Source organism: Urtica dioica, chromosome 12 (genome assembly GCF_054948205.1).
Source record: "Urtica dioica subsp. dioica isolate 48M chromosome 12, U.dioica_male_clone48M_v1_H2, whole genome shotgun sequence".
In the NCBI taxonomy this organism is placed as follows: Eukaryota; Viridiplantae; Streptophyta; class Magnoliopsida; order Rosales; family Urticaceae; genus Urtica; species Urtica dioica.
Genome location: NC_142767.1, coordinates 11,002,710 through 11,023,858, shown reverse-complemented (window position 1 = coordinate 11,023,858; position 21,149 = coordinate 11,002,710). Strand labels below are relative to the sequence as shown.

At 37.2% G+C, this 21,149-nt stretch overlaps 1 protein-coding gene across 1 annotated transcript; it reads left to right on the top strand.

Annotated features, from left to right (window-relative positions):
* The first annotated feature begins 11,510 nt into the window (after positions 1-11,510).
* LOC149379092 (Shugoshin C terminus) lies at positions 11,511-14,693 on the top strand. The gene is made up of 12 exons (XM_089604356.1): positions 11,511-11,622; positions 12,220-12,365; positions 12,436-12,473; positions 12,553-12,661; positions 12,761-12,784; positions 12,866-12,934; positions 13,019-13,066; positions 13,167-13,260; positions 13,350-13,407; positions 13,489-13,704; positions 13,815-14,048; positions 14,147-14,693. Exons 2-12 carry the CDS (start codon positions 12,222-12,224, stop codon positions 14,448-14,450), a joined length of 1,338 nt encoding a protein of 445 aa, XP_089460482.1. The 5' UTR covers positions 11,511-11,622; positions 12,220-12,221; the 3' UTR covers positions 14,451-14,693.
* Positions 14,694-21,149: the final 6,456 nt, after the last annotated feature.

Genomic DNA, 21,149 nt, shown 5'->3' with positions numbered 1-21,149 from the left:
TTTGAACTAAATTCAAGAGGGTTTCACCATAACCAGCATCGCGCCTATGATATTGTATTACATAGTATAAAAATATAAATATGTACCATAGAAGTTAGATAGATATTTGAAATATTAGACAAGTAAGAATTCAACTTGAATCACACATATATGGATATTCTATGTGCCCGCCGTATGTAACATCTTAAAGTTTTCCTACATGTATAATCAAAGGCGGAGCCACCTTGAATCCAAAAGGGGCAAACGCCCCATCTGAACTTTTAAAAATTGTAATTTTTACTTTAAATTTTTAATATTTTTTGTCCAAATTTATATGATTTTTTCAAATTTCACCCTTCTGATTTATTTTATTTTTTCAAATTTACCTCTTTGACTTGAGTTTCAAGCTCCGCCACTATGTAATGCATATTACAACAAGACTATTATCCACAAGGCACCAAAACAAAGTGAAATCTAAACTATAAGCGAGATGAATATTTATATAAACGAAGTATTTTAGGGATATATAGAGATACTCCTACAACATGTTCTTGGACAATGCTCAAGGCTCTAGATGAGTAGCAGGGGCAACTTTTAATTCAATGATGCCCAAACGATGGATTCGATCAGTTCTTGCCAATAACCATGCCCACTGAATAATAACATTAGACTAAAAGCCCATTCAAAATGAGCACCTAAGAAAAAATAGGCCGTATGCAGATATTGAATAACCGTAGAACTGAATTACCTGATAATTATCAAATGAATTAGTTGATAATTATGTACCCAACTTTTTATTTAGATATTTATGTCCCTTTGTAAAGAGAAACAACAAGGAGTCACAATCATTCAGAAAACAACATTTTATCACCCAAAACATCATGATAAATAGAAAAACAACCTCACCTTTTTGTCAAAAACAATCCAACTGTTAATAGCTTAACTTGCTTTCTTTGTCTCAGTGAAGGCGATCTCAGTGGCTTTTTGACTGACTTTGCTTCTCAGAGATTCAAAGGAGGCTTTGGAACCCCGAAAAATAGTGTTATTCCGATTATGCCACACTATTTCCAGAATTGCGACGACACGATGAATGAATTGATTTTGCTCTAGTAGCTTCCTCAGTCCGAGATTGGTCTCGATGATCGCTGAAGAATCCCGATGCCATTATACTCTCTCTTCGCTCCCCAGCTTTTGCATACGCATTGGTGAACCATAATCTCGCTGTCGTGTTGCACTGGGTGAATAAATGCCCCATGGATTTCTTTCTCACTCCACTCAAGGTGCATAACTGTTTTGACTCTGGGATAAAAATGCCAATCTGGATGTCGTCGTGAAACACTCTTGCCCAATCCGCTAGAGACCCACTTTGTATCTTTCATGGAAATTAAACCCCCAACCTCTTTCCACAGAGCACCATTGGGATCGAAGGGAGATCTTATCATCTCGATATACGCTGACTTGATGGACAAAATGTTGTAGGTTGTGGGAGTCCAAATCCATCTGTATCTGTTCGGCTTCGACGTCGTCGAGATTTTCAAAACCTGATCCACATTGCCATCACCACAGAATCCTTCAATTCGCGTCGAGTTCCAGACCATAGTGTGGGGTCCATCAGATAGGAGAGTCTGGCTCTTGGGTTACTCGTTGCTCTGCTCTCATATATTAGTTCGTTCAATGTCCAGTGATCGGAAAAAATTTATGTATCACTACCATCTCCTATAATGACCCTATACTTTGCTTGAACTATTTCACTTGCCCCGAAAATATCTCTCCACCCTCCCGATGCATCAGACTTCATAGGGGATTTGAAAAAACTCTTCCTTTTACGGTACTTCTCTCCGAGAATTTTGACCCAAAACAAATCTTAATTGTGGACCATGTACAACGTCAACTTGGCCAAATAAGCTTTATTCAAGTCATCAAGACTTGTAAAGCCCAATCCCCCACAGCGGGTTGACAAATTCTTTCCCAACTTACTAGTCATGTACCGGTCTACCAAAATTGTCTCGCCACCTTCTCGATTGAGTTTCAAAATGTCTTCGGAAGACGGAAAGTGGACATGGTATAAGAGGGAATTCCTTGAATTACGGACTTGATTAGATTCGTACGCCCCGTTCTCAAAATCGTTTTCGTCATTCATCCTTCCAATCTCCCATACACTTTTTGTAATGGTAAAACTCGTGGACTTATTTCGACCGAGGAAAAGAGGATTCCCTAAATAGCTAATGTCCTCCTCGCATACACTCATCTCAAGAACCGAGACAAGCCTCTCGCTATCGGAATCCGGACAGCTCTTTGAGAAAAAGAATCCCGACTTTTGACTGTTAATATGTTGTCCGGACAACTTTAGGTACACCTCAATGCACTTCTAATAGACCTCACTTCCTTTTCTTTTGTATTACAAAACAAAATTAGATCATCCGCGAATATAAGATGCGAAATAGTCAGATCCCCCTTCCTAATGCTAATACCTTGAAACTTACCTTCTCTTTCCACTTTAAGAAGCAACCTGCTCAAGACTTTGGATGTCATAATTAAAGATGAAAAATTCAATTAATTTAGGTTAACCTTTAACCAACAATTTATGTTAAAAGTTAACCGTTTAACATAATTTTTTGATATCATTTATTCATAATAGTCAAGTTTATTTAATAAATTAATACATTTAACTTCATTATAATTAAATTAATTAGTAAATAGATGTAATTATATTTTTTTAAATTATTATAAATTCGTAAATAAATTTAATAAATCTCGGTTTAGTTAAATTAAATTTTTTAATAGAAATTATTAGTTATAATTTTGTAAAATAAATTAATTTAATTTGAAAAATAATATATTGTATTATTTTTTTATATAATAAGTATTATTATCTAAGTTAACCTAGGTTAACCCAAAATTAACCGGTTAAATTAACAATCGTATAAATTAAGAATCTAGCCAAGTATAGTATTAACTATATTGATAGATATAAAAACATCATATATGTAATTATAATATTAATAAATGATTATCTACCAGTATAATTGATATATCCTCTAATTTTGTTCATAATATGAAATATATATGTTTTTTTATGGAAAATATATTTGTTAAATATGTATATAATAATTACATTTTCTATTTGAAAATTTGAATTTCCCACTTTATATTAGCGTACCAGTCATTTTAGTGTTGTATTGTATATTTATATTTTAATAGTATAAGCTTATTTATTTATCGTTTACTCAAGTACACGCGACAATATGTTTAAATTGTAACACCAAGAAAGTATCGCATCCTTGAGCAGCGTTTATAGAACTTAATTATTACTGAAATGATAAGAAACTATGGAACAAAGGTTTGTGAGTAAAAAAAGGCAACGAAATAACAAACCACCTATAAAAGAAAATCACTTCATCTAACGACAAAAAAAAAAGAAAAAAAAAAAGAAAAAGAAAGTGCAGTCCAACAAGAGCCAAGAATCTATAAACTTATAGAGCATATATACCAAGCAAGAATATTATATAATTATTTACAAAAAAAAAAAAAAAAAAAAAAATCCTGCTCATATCAACACATAACAAGAACATCGCCTAATAGATTGAGATTCGAAACTGAATTTCTTACCCAGGCAACAAAGAACTCCCAACAAGGACAGAAGGAAAGAAATTAGCAACCGAAAGATAGTTTGTATGTATTTATTTATTTGTATCTCCTCCTTTTTATTCTATCTATATCTTAAGCTACTAGAGCCTGAGAGTGTGAGTTAAAAACAAAAATGGTGTGCTTTTAAGGTTTTAACTAATCGAACGTACCAAAGATTTTGTTTCTTATGCATGCAAGTAATATGTGTAATTTAACAAAGGCGGTGGTAGATGCTTGTATTTATCTTCTTCTCACTTTGTCCTTATATGGTATTTAGTTTCTATAATTATCATGTAAATTTTCATTTCCAGGAGTTTTTGTCTTCGTATGTTTTACTGCACTTGCTTTTCCCTTGCCAAATCCCTGCAGCTTTTTCATAAATTTCTCATTAGGCTTCGGTTAAATCCTGCTCATAGTCTTGGGCCTATATACTCAGTCAACACATATGCTAGATCGCCTAAAACATAATACACAAAAATATGCTATAAGACATAAAAAAGAAAAAACCCCCTTGATAAAAGCTTGATGTAAAATTTAACCTTTGTCTTAAGGTAAGCTTTGTTAAAATAAAGTCTGTTATCAGAGTATTTAACATTATTATATGTGTAATTCATGATATTAAAGAGGATTTAATATCACGGCATTGGCTGATTTGTGGTAAATATTCGAGTGAGATCCACTCATCGAAATTGAAATTTTATGACCGATTCTTATTCCTCGTTGCGAGAAGTATAAGATCGATTATTTATTTGCCTAAATCGAAGCTAAGATGAATGATATATTGATGCTCAAAATGTGTTGAAAAACATCAAAACTTGTGAAGAAATTGTTTAAGTGTGTTGTAGAATGAGTGTCCGCGTATAAGAGTCTCACACGGATTAGATATGTGGATATTGTTGTGCTTATATGTTGAAAAATTGGGGTTTAATTAGACCCAAGTCCACCAAACACACCCACGCAAGTCGTCGCGCCGTCCGTATGGTGTAGTTATTTTAATTTATTTATTTTTATTCTCTTATCTACATATTTATATATTAGTATAAAAGTCCAGTTATGTGAAAGAAGTAAAGCAAACAGCAAAGTCCCATATCAACTAGACACCAAAGAGGAGACAATAAGTAATACTTTTCTTATTTATTGAAATAAGTCGGTAGTTCCATATTTTATGGCCGGAGCCGGACCTTATCTTAAGTTTTTATGAGATGAACCGACCTCAACTAGATATCCTTCTTTGTTTTTTTTAGTACAGTTCTTAGGTTATTTATCCTTTGCATCAAAATATAAGTTACTCTTTTTGTTTTTACTAGATATGCTATCACATCTTGTTCTTTTACTTATAATTAGTTTAATAATACTTGATCTTTATTACAATATAGGTTAATCCTGTGAGTTAGTAGTTTCAACTTTACCTAAATTTATTTTTTTTTCTCTCATTTTAACGCTAAAGACAAATGAATTTAGAGTTCAAATTTGTCCCATCAACGTGTCAATGATAGCTTTTCATGAAACCCCGTTTTATTTGAATTTGAATGTATTTTAAGATGGTAGTTGATCAGTTAGTTAAAAGAGTACTCTCTCTCTCTCGCTCTCGCTCTCGTTAGTGTTAAAAGCTGTGCTAGATAGTCCATTTTTGCTTTACAGGGAATATATAAGATAACCCATCACAGTATGTACCTTCATACGATTCGGACCTTTTGATATTGATTATCAAAAGCTCGGGAATCAATCGATAATCAGACGACAGAGTTTCTTTTTATGATGTTATGAAATTCTGGAATCAATCCATGTTCATTTTTGCTACTATACAACCCATCTGCAAACTCATCCACGTTAAGATGGATCTTTGTCACCAATTTTCTTTTTCTTTTTTTGATTTTATTCATCGTGGACTGTTCATAAATTATAAGCTGATGCCTTTTTATTCTCATTAGTTCATAGAGGCCTTATTACTACAGGATCGCTTGATTTTAAGTGGGGACCTATAATATATGTATATGTTACAGCAAATTTTAATAAAAGAAAAAAGCGTTTCAGTATTTAATTCATGGTTACTGGTGACAATTGAAAATATCTCTTGGTGAATATTAGATCTAGTCGATATTACTATTACCAACCTGCTTGACGAATGCTGTGGACTTTATTCCAGGCCTCACAGCTTACACTAATAGGGTAGATCTAAGAATATATATAAGCTAATTTCAGAGTCCATCAAGTTTAATTTGCTAGTAATGAAGGCCAGTTAGAAAGCTCTTCAATGCTCAATATATCAATTTATTTTATTTTCTATTTTAAGTTGTCTTTTTTTTTTTTAGTTATAAAATATAGAATAAATCTCATTTTTACCCCCTGTACTCGTACCGCAGTTACATTTCGCTCATGGACTCGAAAATGTTGCAAAACTCAATTCAAAACTCAAACATGTGTTACAAGACCCCACTTCTGTCAGTATTTGGACGTTAAGTTTCACGTTTTGATGACGTGACAAGATTTTAAAGGGTATAAGAGTATTTTATATTATTCTAAATACTTTTAATATTTAAATATTGTTACCAGATATATTAATTGTTATTAAATAATTAAATATTTTTATTATTCTCAATTTTAAATTTAATAAAAACAAGAAAAGAGAAATTTTTAGATAAATAAAGCTTTACCTCTCGTTGATCTTGTTGCTCCTTCTACGTTGTTCGGTCTCGGAATGCTTTGGCCTGTTCTTTTCTCTACTCTTCCCTGCAATTTCAAATGTCCGAAATCCAAAATCACTTTTTTCCCAACCAAAAAGCACTAGAATAACTAAACTCATGATCATCACAACAACAAAATCGAGTTCTCCGAGATAGCCAAACAAACCTCTGTGAGTCCCAACTTCTTCATCGTCCTCGAATTCCTCGAGATGACCTTTCGAAGACTCGACCATCTCTCTCTCTCACTCTCTCTCTCTCTCTCTCTCTCTCTCTCTCCAAACAAAAATGAAAAAAAAAAACAGAAACAAAAAGAAAATTCCGATGAACAGATATGAGAATGTGTAGCTCCAAAATTCTGGCCCGAGAAACGTCGCTCTGACTGGTCTGAGTATGCGATAAACTGCGCTTCTTCAAGAGAGCGAGTTTTGATTTGTAATTATTATTTTGTGTTTCTCTACTATTGTAACCCCCCAATCCTCTAAAAAAACAATATTTTTCTATTTAATAATTATTTATGTGTATCTCTTCTGTGGATTAACCCCAAAAACCACAGACGACGAATCAAAAAGACATTACAAAAGCCTTCTAATAATAATAATAGTTTAAATATAATGGTTATTGTTGAATGATTTGGGAGGATCAAAAGATAAGAGAGAGTAAGGTCGCCGGAGAGAACTTCGCGAACCCGAGAAGCTTCACAGACCCGGAGAGAGACGTCCAAAGTCAGATCTCGCCGATCCTCGTCGCGCGGTCCAAGAGACAAAGACGTCTCCGAGCGCCGCCCCTCCATGCAACACAGACCCAAGCAAGAAGAAGGTCGACCGAGTGGTGAAGCCCCGTCCGCACCTGGGTCGCGCAAAGAGGCGAGCTCCGAGACCCTACAGTCGCGCGGACCGCAAGAAGAAAGCCGAGCGCGAGGAACCCCGAAGAGAGGAAGGGTCGAGCTCGAGGAATCCAGCGGCGCGCCGGCGAGCCGGCCGAAGGGACGCGAAGTCGCGACCGGGTCCGAGATGGTCTGGTCGTGTGAAGGAGATCGGAGTGAGGCCGAAGAGCTGCATGGGCCGTGGGGAGCTTCGGGGAAAGTGAGGAGAGAGAGAATAATAGAAATATTTAATTATTTAATAACAATTAATATATCTGATAATAATATTTAAATATTAAAAGTATTTAGAATAATATAAAATACTCTTATACCCTTTAAAATCTTGCGACGTCATCAAAACGTGAAACTTAACGTCCAAATACTGACGGAAGTGGGGCATTATAACACGTGTTTGAGTTCTGAGTTGAGTTTTGCAACATTTCGAGTCCAGAGGGCGAAATGTAACTGAGGTACGAGTCCAAGGAGTAAAAATGAGATTTATTCTAAAATATATTAAATATCAATTTAAAAAATTAGTTTGGATAACCAACTTTTTTATTTATTTATTTTGTTTTGGAGTGCATTGCTTAGAATGACACAAAACTGCTAGTTTTTTTTTTTTTTTTGAAACTGCTAGTTAAAATGCTTAACTTTGGTGGAGTAGTGACATTTAATGTAAATTTATTGTCAAATGACATTTGCTAGTGTTATATTTTTACTAATCATCACTTTTGTTTGTTACATTTTTACTAATCATCACTTTTTTTTTGTTATATTTTTACTAATCATCACTTTTGTTGACACTAATAGTTGAAACTATTGTAACTATCTATGTTGAAACTCTTCTTCCAAAGTTAAGCGTATCTAATTACACAAATAGTGTAATTTTTACATTATATTATTAAATATAAAGGTCTATTAGGAAAATAATCAACTTAAACGTTTGATATTGCTAAATAGTCAACGTTTGGTAAATCTTAGGTAAATAGTCATTTTCATGTATTTACACACGTAAATCTTAGATAAATAGGCACCTCTATATATTAGATCACGTAATTGTTTATGGCTATTTATCTAAGATTTATCAAACGTTGGCTATATAGAAATGTCAAACGTTTAAGTTGGCTATTTTCCTAATTTTCTGTAAATATAATATAATTTTTACATAAAATTTTAAATTTGTTCCAACAGCACTACACTATGTTTTACACAATATATTTAAAAAATGCTTTAGTTTAATTATTTTAATTCTATTATCTATTAAGTATATGTCTAATCTAAAATATATAAAATTTATTGATTTAATATGAATTTATTATATTATAATAATGTTTAAAAGTTTGATATATTTTTACATCAAATGAATATTATTATATTAAAATATAGAATTCCCTTGCTTCTAGATTATAATTTTGAATATATATCAAAATTCAAAAAAAGGCTCAGGGATTGGGTCCAGCGAGAGTCGTTGGAGAATCTTGAATCCATCTTTTTTTTTAATAGTACGGATTTTCCATTAAAATTGGGTAAAAAAAACCCATCAATATAGGAGAATACACCTTAGTACATGGATTACCAAGATCTAAGTCGAGGTGAATCTAACACTAACTTCCGGTAAAAGTACGATATGTGCAAACTTCCGACAACGGGAAGAATTACAAGCACCAATAGAGCACACAAGAGGCTCGTTAAAAAACCCAAAGAATGGCGATGGAAAAATCCAACCAAATTGGTCCGATAACCACGAATAGGGTGGCTCTTCAATCTGCATAGATAAAAACCTAACAGGAAATCCACTACGGGAAAGGGAACTACGGTTAATCCGAGTCCAACACAAAACAAAGCATAGCAAAAAAAGGATAGGTCCATGCCGACATAAAAAAAACAAACTAAAAAACTAAAACTGAAACAAACTAAAAAAAGGCGAACACCCGCACCCAAGATCTGTAGCGAGCACGGCCGCGTCGCGAACGTCGACGAGCCACAACTGTCACTCGGCATCAAGCTTTGATGGCTCGAACCCGTGGCACGGAGCACCTCCAGCCAATCCATCCGAGAGGGACCATAAGGATCGGAGTCGACGGGACCACGTCGGAGCTTCGGATCTACACACGAGAGGGTGGGGTTCGCTGTGCACCTCCGAAAAACGCTAGTCCACACTGTCGGGGCTGAACCGGTGCCGGGGACGTCGACCGCAGAAGATCTCCGGCTTGGAGAACCCTCGCCGGCAAGGGTGGCTTCCGACGAGGGCGAGTGGGGCGTGAAGGAGCTGAAGCCTCCGCTGCATCTTGGTAGCTTGTCAACACCCAAGCCACCGAGATCAGAGAGGAATCGCGAGGACCACCGGTGGAGGGGGTTCGGGGCACCGGAGATCTCCCGGAAAGACTCCTCAATCACTCTCGAGACCTGCAAAAACCAAGACCGGGAGGAGCACCCGAGCAAGACCACACGAGGACAGCCGGAGGAGCAGGTCGCGGGGTAACACCCAAAACGAGAACGGGGGTCGGAGGGGGGAAGGAGACGGACCGGAGTTGGTGTCGAACGCCCTAAGGGCAGGGCTCCCCCCAAGACCGACGCCGGGGCTGAGAGCACGCCGGCGAGCAGCATCCTGGGGGGTGGCGGCGGCGGCTGCTACAAGGAGAAGAAGAAGTTAGAGAGAAAAAACCCTAGTTTTTTAGAGAGAGAAAATGTTCTTTGTTGGCTGAGCAAAAGTTTCCACTGAGTGTATATTTGTAAAAGGTACAAATAGAAAGATCAGTTATCTTGAATCCATCTTTTCAATTGGAGAATTTCACCCTTCATTTTTTTCTAATTTTCCCTCCCAGTTACCTACTTCCCAACTGCGTTCTATCTTACTCCCACCTCTCAAATTCCACTCAATAGTACGTACGACATCTTTAAAGGCCGACAGAGAGAGATTAGGGCTTTGAGCTCTGAAATTTTCACTATGGACAACCCATCGAATACGTTTTGGGTGGTAATTTCTCTTGCAATGGCTTTTATTTATTTTTTAACTCTTACTTTTCATTTCTGTGTATCAAAAACCCTTGAGATACGATCTTAATGGTACTGATTTGAGTTTATTTAGGTCGTACACGCATTTCGAGAACTTGAAGTTTCGAGAGTTGCATTACATGTAGCGTCAAGTTTCGTCGAGAAAACCACTAATTTCAATGATCGATTTAGGAAGTTTTGCTACGAATTCTTTCATTTGCTCTTTGAAATTTTGGTGCAATTCGTTGTCACAACCGTTAACATTACCAATATAATCTTTCCTAATAAGTGATTTCGGGCAACGAATTGAATTAATAGGTTTTTTCATAGGACATTGACTATAAATTTTTGAATCATAGATGTCAGGAACAAAGTTTTAATGTACGTAATTAAGTATTGAGGTGTTAGCTCTCCGTACCTGAGGTGTTGCGCCTTAGTACGTACGAGGCAATGCGATACGTTAAAAACAACATATATATAATTTTTATAAAAAAAATATATTAATTGAGCTGATGGGCCAATTTCAATATAATTTTAACATTAAAAAAGCCTATTAATCTAACTGAATAGGGAAACAATAAAACCTACGTCTCATTCGCCTTGAATTTTTTTTGACGTAACACGTTTTCAATAGCATGCCTCAAAATGCCTTGGTCCAGCAAGACACATCCTTTGCATATTTGAATGTATGAAAAGTTTTATTTCTATTTAATGCCCTAAGTAATCTGGTTAGTTTGACCCAAAATTTTAATGTACGTAATTAAGTATTGAAGTCTGAGCTCTTCGTACCCGAGGCGTTGAGGCTTAGCACGAGGCGTAAGCCTCAACATGATACATTAAAAACAATATAAGCATTTTTAAAGTAACACGATAAAAAAATTCATTCTCATGTTGATTTCAATTATTCTCTATACATGTAAAGAAGTTTAAAATGATTAAAGAGAAGTAACATATATTGTCAAATGCATATTGTTAGAGGTAATATGTAAGTTATATTTTATGTTATATGATATTAACAAACTCAAATTGTTGTAAGCATCTTTGATGTATATGATCACTTCGTTTAATAGAGAAGAAAAAAAACTTCATTATGAAATCAGTATCACATACACATAATTTACTATTATTTATAAATATTCATACTAAAAAAATAAAATTTCTTTTAATATATGCATCAGCTCGTCGATCAAGAAAAATGAAATCAACATTATTATTAATGGAACTGCTAATAAAAACTTGAATAAATTAAAAGATACAACACTTGATATAAGATGTCTCTATTTCTACTAACTCTGAATATAATTAAATATAAATTGAAAAAAAACATAATTCTTTTAAATATAAAACCTTCAGAGACTCGTTAAAGAACAGAGCTAGTAAGTGATACCTGTACGATTAGAAAACTCGTCGCTCCCAATTGCTCGCCGTCTCGCCTTCTCCCACCGTATCGCACCGTCTCATCGTCACGACCACCAGGTGATGTTCAAACTCTTTGTTTCAGTTTTATTTTTATTTTTATTTTATTTTGTTGACGCGTTGATTAGCATTGCTTGAATTCTCTATTTCATTGCGAAAACATATAATTGATGTGTTTTTTACTAGAGCAATTTTTGTTGTTTTTAGTTTATGTAATTTGAGATCGTCTAAAATTCAAATTCCGTTTTTGGCAAAGTCTAACAAAGAATACCACGTAGAGCATTCCAGGTTCCCTGATTTTAGGGCTTGGATGATGGTTATTGTTCATGTATTTGGATTTTGGGGGATTTTGTCCTGGGTTTTGACTTAGAAGTTTAGGGAAAAAAAGAAAAGAAAAGAAAAGAAAAGAAAAGAAAAGAAGGATGTTTTAGTATTTTTGCGTTTTTCTTAGTTGAAACTTGAAACTGAATAAAAGTAAATGAAACAAGTCCAAATCTGCAAAGTGGTGTTCAAGCAAGGTCATTCACGTAAAAAAATCCCAACAAGGCGCCTCATTTTCCAGACCTAAAACGTACGTTACTGAGGCGTTTTCTGGGCATTTTACTGTTTCCGCGCCTCAGTACATACGTTTTTAACGTTTTTTAAAACCTTGGTCAGGAATGGAGAAATTGGGAGGATTTGAAAGGAAAAGACTTTCAGATATCAGCAATCTGCAAGGACGACCGAAACCAATGAACCTGGACTTAAAGAAGAAATTGACTACTACGATTACCCCTAAAGAGTACATCGACAAGCTACAAAAGGTATATTTTAAAGCACAAGTGTTCTTTCCTATCCTAGGTATTGGTTTAACTTGGGTTCCTGGTTTTTCAGGAGAATAAAGAGTTGATGAAGCTTCTCGAAGACAGAAAGTATCCTTTATGAACAATAGTTGCCCCGGTGTCTACTTTCTTTTTGTATGTTTGGTTTTCTTTAATGTTGGGTGAATAGTGAGCTTATCGAATTGAGCGTCGTTGAGCTTCGGAAATTAAGAATCAACCTTCAGAAAGTGCAGCTACAGAACTCGCAACTTGCCCAAGCAAACAGCCAAATGCTGGCGGTACCAAATTATATTATTGAACTTGATTGAGAACTTTTTGTTGCTGATTGGAATTTATCTGTATATTTATTTACTCGGTGATTCGTGTTGATATTACAGGAGCTTAATACGGGTAAAGACAGGGTAAGATTTTTGGAATGAGTTAATTCTGATTTTTATATATTGTATCTGGACAAATTTAGAGGTTTGGTTTCTTGTTTTCAGTTAAAAGTACTTCAGCATGATCTTGCTTGCCAAAATGGACTACTAAAAGCAAGAAAAGTGGTAGCGGGGGTTAGTGTGCATCGCATTATGTTTAAATTTCTATCTTCCCTAAATCGAATGTCTCCCTAACCTAATATATCATGTTTTCTCTAGGAAAGGAAAAAAAGAGTAGCGGCGGAAAGTCAGAAGCCTAGTACGGAGGTATCAAGTGACATGAACTAATATTCAAATTTAATGTTTGAGAATTGTTATTTAATCACTGCCTTCCTTTCTATATTAACCATAACATTGTCTAGTTCAGGTTGAGTCAAGTCTCCGTGATGAATTACGGAAATCTTGTCAAGAAGACATAGAGAATGAACCTAAGAATGGCAACCAGAGAACAAGGAAACAATGTGATTAACCATTCCACCATAACATTATCTTTACAACAACAGATGGACTTAGTTCTGGATATTAACTGTTTGATTGCTTTTCTGTGAAGCTTTGGGCTGTCCGTCCGTCAAACCTGCCCATCCTAATGAGGAAGCCAACAAGAAAAGGTTTCAGTAAATTGACTTGCTTGTAAAATTGCCCACTGTATAATATTTAGAAGGAAGTTCATAAATGAAATTCACTCACAGGCGTTGTTTGACAAGGCAATCTGCTCGGTTGAAGACCGAGGACGCAGAAGCAACCGAAGAGTCTTTCGATGATAACAATGCCCATTCTTCTCTCCATGATGTTCCAGTTGGTACAAGCGGTCATATATTAGCGGAGTCATCAGCCAAAAATGAAAACGAAGCTTCTGAGAATGCTTGTCTGCCTGTTGCAAACGTAGTTGATGCTACCAAGAAGAGGTTCCAAACATAATTTGGATTTAGATTTACATACAAAATCGCGTCGTTACAAAAATCCTTTTGATTAAAATGGTAGTCTTACCAATCCACTTTTTGGGTTTTCTGACCAGACGTTCAAGAAGGGAATCAGCTAGGTTTGTCAAGACATTGCAACTCGAGGCAACCGAAGAGTCTTTCGAAGTAAAAAATGCCCAATATCCTGTTCCTTCTCTCCATGATGATCCAGTTGGCACAAGCGGTCAAATATCAGCGGAATCATCAGGCAAAAACGACAACGAAGAAATTCCTGCCTCCGAGAATGCTTGTCTGGGTGTTGTAAACGTAGTTGATGCTACCAAAAAGAGGTTCCAAACTCATCGATTTACATACGAAATAGTGTACTTACAATATCCTTATCATAAAAATGGTGATCTTACAAATCCACTCGTGTGTTTCTGAGCAGACGTGCAAGAAGGGAATCTGCTAGGTTTGTCAAGACCGTCCAACTTGAAGCAACGGAAGACTCGTTTGTGATTGAGGATGGAATATATGATGACTCTTGTATACACGGTAACATAATCAACGCAAGTGGTCAAACAACACTCGGATTATCAGTCGATGAAGAAGGTGGAGGGAATCGTTCCAGTGGGGTTAAAACTGGAGAATCTCGGCGATCCTCGGTTGGAAGGCCACTCCGCCGAGCTGCTGAGAAGGTTCATTCCTACCAGGAAACTTCTCTCAAGCTGAAAATGCGAAGACCGGAGTGAGTTACATTTCTTTCAGCACTAGAGATAGTAATGATTTTCAGTTCCATCGTGTAGTCTTTCTTGGTCTTTTGGGTGTCAAAAAGTTTGGTATTCGTGTTTTAATATTTTCCCTATATCTCGTAGAATTCCCACTTTCGTCTTCTTCAGACGTTAACGAATGTATAACATTTGGTGGTTAGTCACCAAGAAAAAAGAAGCAAATCAAGTCACCGTCAAATTGAGTTCATTTTTGCAGATGGAAAAGAATCTTGAAATGAATATAATCATATACGCCTTGGCTCATCCTGTAGACTTTTTGTTAAAAGTCCCTAAATATTATATTATGGTTTTTTTTTTCTAACTAAACTGCCCAACCGCTTGACAATTTATTGATTAAATTGGGCCCAGCACCGAACTCGCTCACTCTCTCACATGCACGCAACACAAGGGGCCGAAAATGATCGAACCTCAAAACCGCGTGACTTCACGAATGTCTGAAACAAAGAAAAACGAATATTTGAAACTCCAATTCAACTTGTTATAAAGTTAATGACTAATAATATAATACATAGCCAGATTGAAAATCTAATCCTAATTCACTTTTTCTGTCTCTACTTCTTTGATACCGAGGTTTATAATAAGTTGGCAAGTTATTCAACGAGGTTTCGTTTTTTAGAAAACTAATTTATGAATTGAAATTAGAAAAAAGAGGAAATAGTATGATGATTAACTGTTGTTACATTTTTTAAGAATAACAGAATAAGTTGAATGATGCGAGACAATTAGTGTTAGTTTATCGCACATGCCTAAACGTATCTTCGGACTGATGTAGTACGAGTCAAGACTCAAAATTCAATCACATGATACTTAGCCAGCGACAAAAACAAGTTGTTGAACACGTCACTCTTGATCGAGACCATGTATTGGGACAAGTTATTGACGCAAGAACGAGACAAGGTTCATGCAGTGGCTTATCAGCATTTTTTTTTATCGTGACCTACATAGACAATTGGTACATCAGAGTTGAAATCCGTAAAATTATAATTTTAAAATTGAAGAACTAAGCTGAGTTTAAAGAGCAAAATGCTATGATAGGTTAAATCTTCCTGGAAGACAAAAGAACGACTAAGCTTTTTAGTAGGCGATTTCATCTTCAAGACTATCCAGAAGATTGAGGACCCACACGCACAACAAAAATTTATTTTTTATTTTCCAGCATTCAATTATGAGAGGAGAATTAATAACTTAAGTATTGTATTATTTGAAAAGAAAAAGAATAAAGTAAAGAATATCACCTATGTACTGTTACGTTGACATTAATTTTCATATCGCGAATAGAGCTAAAATTAGTGTATAATATTATCAAATGTGTTCCAGTATTTAAAGGAGCTTTATTTTACTCTGTGTTTTGTAGTTTGAACTACTGCATGCATTTATAACCTTATTTTCGGTGAAAATATTTCAGTAAAACCAGCTAGCGTTAAATTACTTAAGAAATTCTCCAAATCTAAAAAATGATGCAAATCGTGAAATATTTGTGCCCAAAAGAAAACCGTACCATTATACCACCTTTGTGTATAATCCTGATTTGTTTGAAGTAGAAAGATAACATGTTCCAAGCGCCACTTTCTCTGACAAATGATTGAAAAAGATGGAATAGTGGACGTGCATGGAGTCGCAATAATATAGCATGGTAAAAACTTGAGACAAAAGAATAAAAGAAGACACTTTACAAGATAAGAGAGTATAAAAAATAGTCAATAGAGGACTGGAGGCGGTCAAAAACTTGCACCGGGAAAAAAAAAAAGTAAAACAATTTAGTTAACTTAAATATAAAACTAAAATAAGGAAGAATTTTTGCTCCCCTTCTGTGAGATACTTGAATCTATCTTGAAATCCTCGTTTTTATAATGAGAGAAATTTCATTCAAACTAAGCTATTAATGAACAAATTACATAAGACTAAAATTTCACGAAATTTAGCCGATTGACCAGATAATAAAAGTGTCGCCTAAGAACCGTCGAGACCTAAACACAAATTGAACCTCCTCAAGATTAGCCGAATCACATCCTTATCTCAAAATCGGAGAAAAACTTCTACATAACCAAACCCAAGAATGACAACTCGAACAATCACCCAAGAAACAACTAGCCAAAAAATAGCATCCAACCTCCCGAATGAGGACTACCACCTCAAGTCCGACATACGCAATTTAAGCAATGATTCGCAGCATGTGTTCGGGAGCAAGAAGCCGGCGAACAACCCAAAATCTTCTCAACAATCCTTGTATGCATGAAGTTTTAAGAAAACCTCGATAGAAAACGCAAAATTTTGAGAAAAGACTTAGCTGTATGACAATGTCATAATCAAACGCAGGCAAATCGTAACAAATAAAATCTAAGCATAAGAAACACAAATGAGATAAAATAACGAAGATAAGTTCAAAACACTTTGAGTCTTCTTCAAACACATACCAAATTCTAACGCATACCCATATACCACTCTAAAAAACAATCATAATACTTTAACGCCACACTTGTAGAGGCCTCATCAGGAAAAAAATAGCGACCAAGATCAGAGGGGAGGTGCAAATATGAAGATATGGATGTTGTCGAGGGCCGAAATGGCCAAAAAACATGAGCGTCAAAGAACTGCCTTGGGGAGAACCGGGGTTAACAACCATGCAGAGACGAGTTTAGAACCAAGGATGGCCGAATCGGTAGAACCGGGGCTTTCTCCGCGGAAGGGGAAACAGAGTTCACCCTGTGCCCAGTAAGTTTACCACGCAAAACTGAAATAAAAACCCACAAATGAAGAAGCACGACAACACAACTCGTCCAAGATGCAGATCGTCGAAAAAAAAATCCGTTGGAAGGTCGGAGAAAACAGAGGAAAACGAGAGAAACTAAAATGGTACAAATGTCAAGGATCTAAGTCAAACACGATTGACATTAAGCGAGATTGTCTTATATATATTATTCTTGGGTTGATTGAGTTATATTATTGTCTAGCAAAATTGTCTAAGATGTCATGAATATTGTAACATCTTGGTTGACATGTTCGTATGTCATGAAATTCTCTAGATTCGATTAGTTTTAGATTTTGTGCAAGTTTTTGTTTTTCTAAAAGATTTTCTTTCAATTATTTTTACACCACATATCTTTCACCAAGATCGTCTAAGAAATCGAAGCGAAGATATCCAACTCATAGAAATTGTTACGTGGGATTTTTCCCATATAAAAAAAACATCAAAGCCCAACCCAAACGATGAAGCATGACGAGCCCGGTCCAAGGAGTAGAGCCATGAATTAAGAAAAGCCAAGCTCGCCCCCAAAGGGACAACCCTCCCCTCCTGGCGTCAAGGGTCCACTCATGTCTCCATGACATCCACCCTTAGCGTCAAGGGCTGACTTCCACCCCGACGATGATGGTCGACCTCCACCCCGGCGACGAGGGTTAGACTCTACTCTCGCCCAGTCTCGGCAAAGAGGGTCGACTTCCACCCTGACGACGAGAGTCGACCTCCACCCCGGCGACGAAGGTCGACTTCCACCCCGACGACGAGGGTCGGCCTCCACCCTGGCGACGAGGGTCGGCCTCCACCCTCGCCTAGCCTCGGCGATGAGGGTCGACTTCCACCCCGACGACGAGGGTTGACCTCCACCCCGATGACGAGGGTTAGACTCCACCCTAGCCCAGCCTCGGAGTTGAGGGTCGACTTCCACCCTGACGACGAGGATCAACCTCCACCCCGGCGACGAGGGTCGGCCTCCACCCTCGTCCAGCCTCGGCGACGAGGGTCGACTTCCATGCCGACGACGAGGGTCGACCTCTACCCCGGCGACGAGGGTCGGCCTCTACCCCGGCGACGAGGGTCGGCCTCCACCCTTGCCCAGTCTCGACGACGAGGGTCGACTTCCACCTCGGCGACGAGAGTCGACTTCCATCCCGACGACGAGGGTCGACCTTCACCCCGGCGACGAGGGTCGACCTCTACCCTCGTCAGCCTTGGAGATCAAGGTCGACTTCCACACTCATAGCGGCTAGGGTCGGCCTCTACCCTCGTCAGCCTCAGAGATCAAGGTCGACCTCTACCTCCGTCCAGCCTCTGAGGTCTGGGTCGACCCCCACGCTCATAGCGGCCATCGTCGACCTCCTCCCTCGTCAGGTTCGGAGGTCAGGGTCGACCTCCATACTTATAGCGGCCAGGGTCGACCTCTACCCTCGCCAGCCTCGGAGATCAAGGTTGACCTACACCTTCATGGTGACCAGGGGCGACCTCTACCCTCGCTAGCCTCGGAGATCAAGGTCGACCCCTACCTCCGTCCAGCCTCGGAGGTCAGGGTCGACCCCCGCACTCATAGCGTCCATGGTCGACCTCTACCCCATGTCTGAAGGGGGAGCCCGATTAAATGACGGTTTTACCCTAACCCATCATTACATCTCTATAAATACCTCCAATTTTCGCATCAGGAAGGAAGTTTGCTCACACTTACAAAACCTCTGCTTCTCTCTCATCAGAGCTTCTCTCTCTAGAACTTGAAGCACGACACCTAGACTAGTATTGAGCGTCGGAGTGCCCGCCGAAGGAAACCCCTCCGGGGTTCTTTAGCTCACGTTTCTATCTCTTTCAGATGAAGAGTCGTCGGAAACCCATTTCCGGCACGGCGGAGGCGACAAGTGCTGAGACAGCTTCCCTGTTCGACCATCGCGCGGACATAGGGTCCGGCCTTAGACCGAACCACGGACCGGTTTTCGTGTTGATCCATTTTCAGGCATTAACAGAAATAGTTCAGTCCTTAGAGGTCTTTATACACATTGTGAGGTTTTTCGAGCTTGAGGGCCGGTTTTGCGAGAGTCGATAACTAAGAGATGTATTGTTGCGCGTTAATCTCTCTCGTATATATTCCATTTATTTAGGAGTGACACATCTTGAGTTTCTAATAGTGCTGGTTTTGTTTACGGATCGTTATATAAAAGTGATAAACACTTGAGTGAGTGTTTCAATAAATGTAAGAGGATTTCAAATTTAGTGGGAGCCAAAGCTGAAAGCTATGCCTATTTATAAGAGAAGGATAATGTGCGCAACATTCAGTTAAGACCCACATGCACTATTTTCTACCATTGCTTAGTTACTTTTTTGTTCTACCTGTCCACATCCCTCTAGACATAGGTAATATTGCAAAAAAACTGGCCTAACGATTCATTGTGTTATTTATTTTATGCATTGTTTAAACTGTTCATTAACAACGTCCAAAATATCTTGTCACACATCTTCTTCCAACATTTTGAGTGACACATTTCAACAAATTACACAATTTCACAGACGAATATAGTAAAGATTGAAAAAGTAAATATTGAAGGTGGTGTGAGATGGGGAAGATTGTTGATGAATTCGAATTTACATTAGAGTGTCATCTATTTCTTCATTCAAGTTTTCCTTTTAAAGCCCGTGTTTGTTTAGTTTAGGGGTTGATTAAACTCTCTCAAGGTTGCTGATTACCCCAAGTGAAAATTTCCAAATATGTTCCCTCGATAAGTTCGTAACCATCAAATAACATAACTTTGAGCGACATTTTCAATTAGTGGCGACACTCTCTTAACATATCTAGTAATTAATCTTATTGCCCGTCAGCTTCTTCTTTAACTAACATTTTGCTTGCACGATTTTGTCTTTACTTTTATTTTAGAGATTGTTGCTTATGTCGTGTCTCGAGTCCTCGACCCTTTACCTCAAAGCATTTGAGGCTACTCTAACCGGAACATCCACAATATTTAAATGAGCAACACTCATCGACGTTGGAAAATCTAAATAAACAAAATTTAGATTTCTCCATGTGTTACCAAATTCCAATAAGTAAAAGGCATGATCTACAATTTTTTACTCTTGATAAACCATTTCTTTTTTCAATTTTTATTCATGGTTTTAATAGGATCAGTTTTTGTAAGTAACAATAGAGAGGTGTTTACATTGCCATCGAAAGATAAATACCAATAAAATATATGATATTTCTTCCTTTAACAATTACACGACCTACTGGTATATATCTAAAGAAAATAAAGCAATAACGTGCTAAAAATGAAGTTTAAAAAACGCGTAGCCGCCTCTCATGTGAGAAATGAGAATTTGCGGTCTTAATTTATCAAAGGAATCTCGCTCTAGGAGGAGAGGTTTCTCTTTTTCTTTTTCATGTCTTCAACGATTTCTGTCAAGTTTGAAGCGAATCTTCGCGATCGTTGTTCGAAGCTCAGAGTCGTTGTCGTACCAACTACTACGTTCCCGACTTTTTCGCTCATACCAACATCGATCGACTGCGTGTTCGACGAATATTTTTATGGCTTTTGTACTGCTGTCTAGTTTTAAATTCCATTCTCTAGATTTGAACCGTAGATATGAGATTTCTTTTGTTTTCTTATGAGATAGATCTCGATCGCGCAAAGGCTCCATAGAACGCAATATGGAATATGTGGTTGTACGTGTTACCCGAAAATACTAAATAAATTACCTCACTATTTTTTTTCCACTCTGGCCTATAAGACCCGTAAAAAGTGAAAAATTTCATAAAGTGTGGACCTCGTATCGGTCAAAATATCTAGGCTAGACTCACGAATTTCAAAATATATAAGAATGTACTTTTGTCCAAAACGTAGACAAAAATACACTTTAAATCAAATAAACACATTTTTTTTCTCTTATTTACTCATCCTCCCTCTCTCTCG

Coding starts and splice junctions, on each gene's coding strand:
- LOC149379092 (XM_089604356.1), top strand. CDS start 12,222: ATGGAGAAATTGGGAGGATTTGAAAGGAAAAGACTTTCAGATATCAGC. Junction 12,474..12,552: donor AAGCTTCTCGAAGACAGAAA/GTATCCTTTATG, acceptor TTGGGTGAATAG/TGAGCTTATCGAATTGAGCG. Junction 12,662..12,760: donor CAAACAGCCAAATGCTGGCG/GTACCAAATTAT, acceptor TTGATATTACAG/GAGCTTAATACGGGTAAAGA.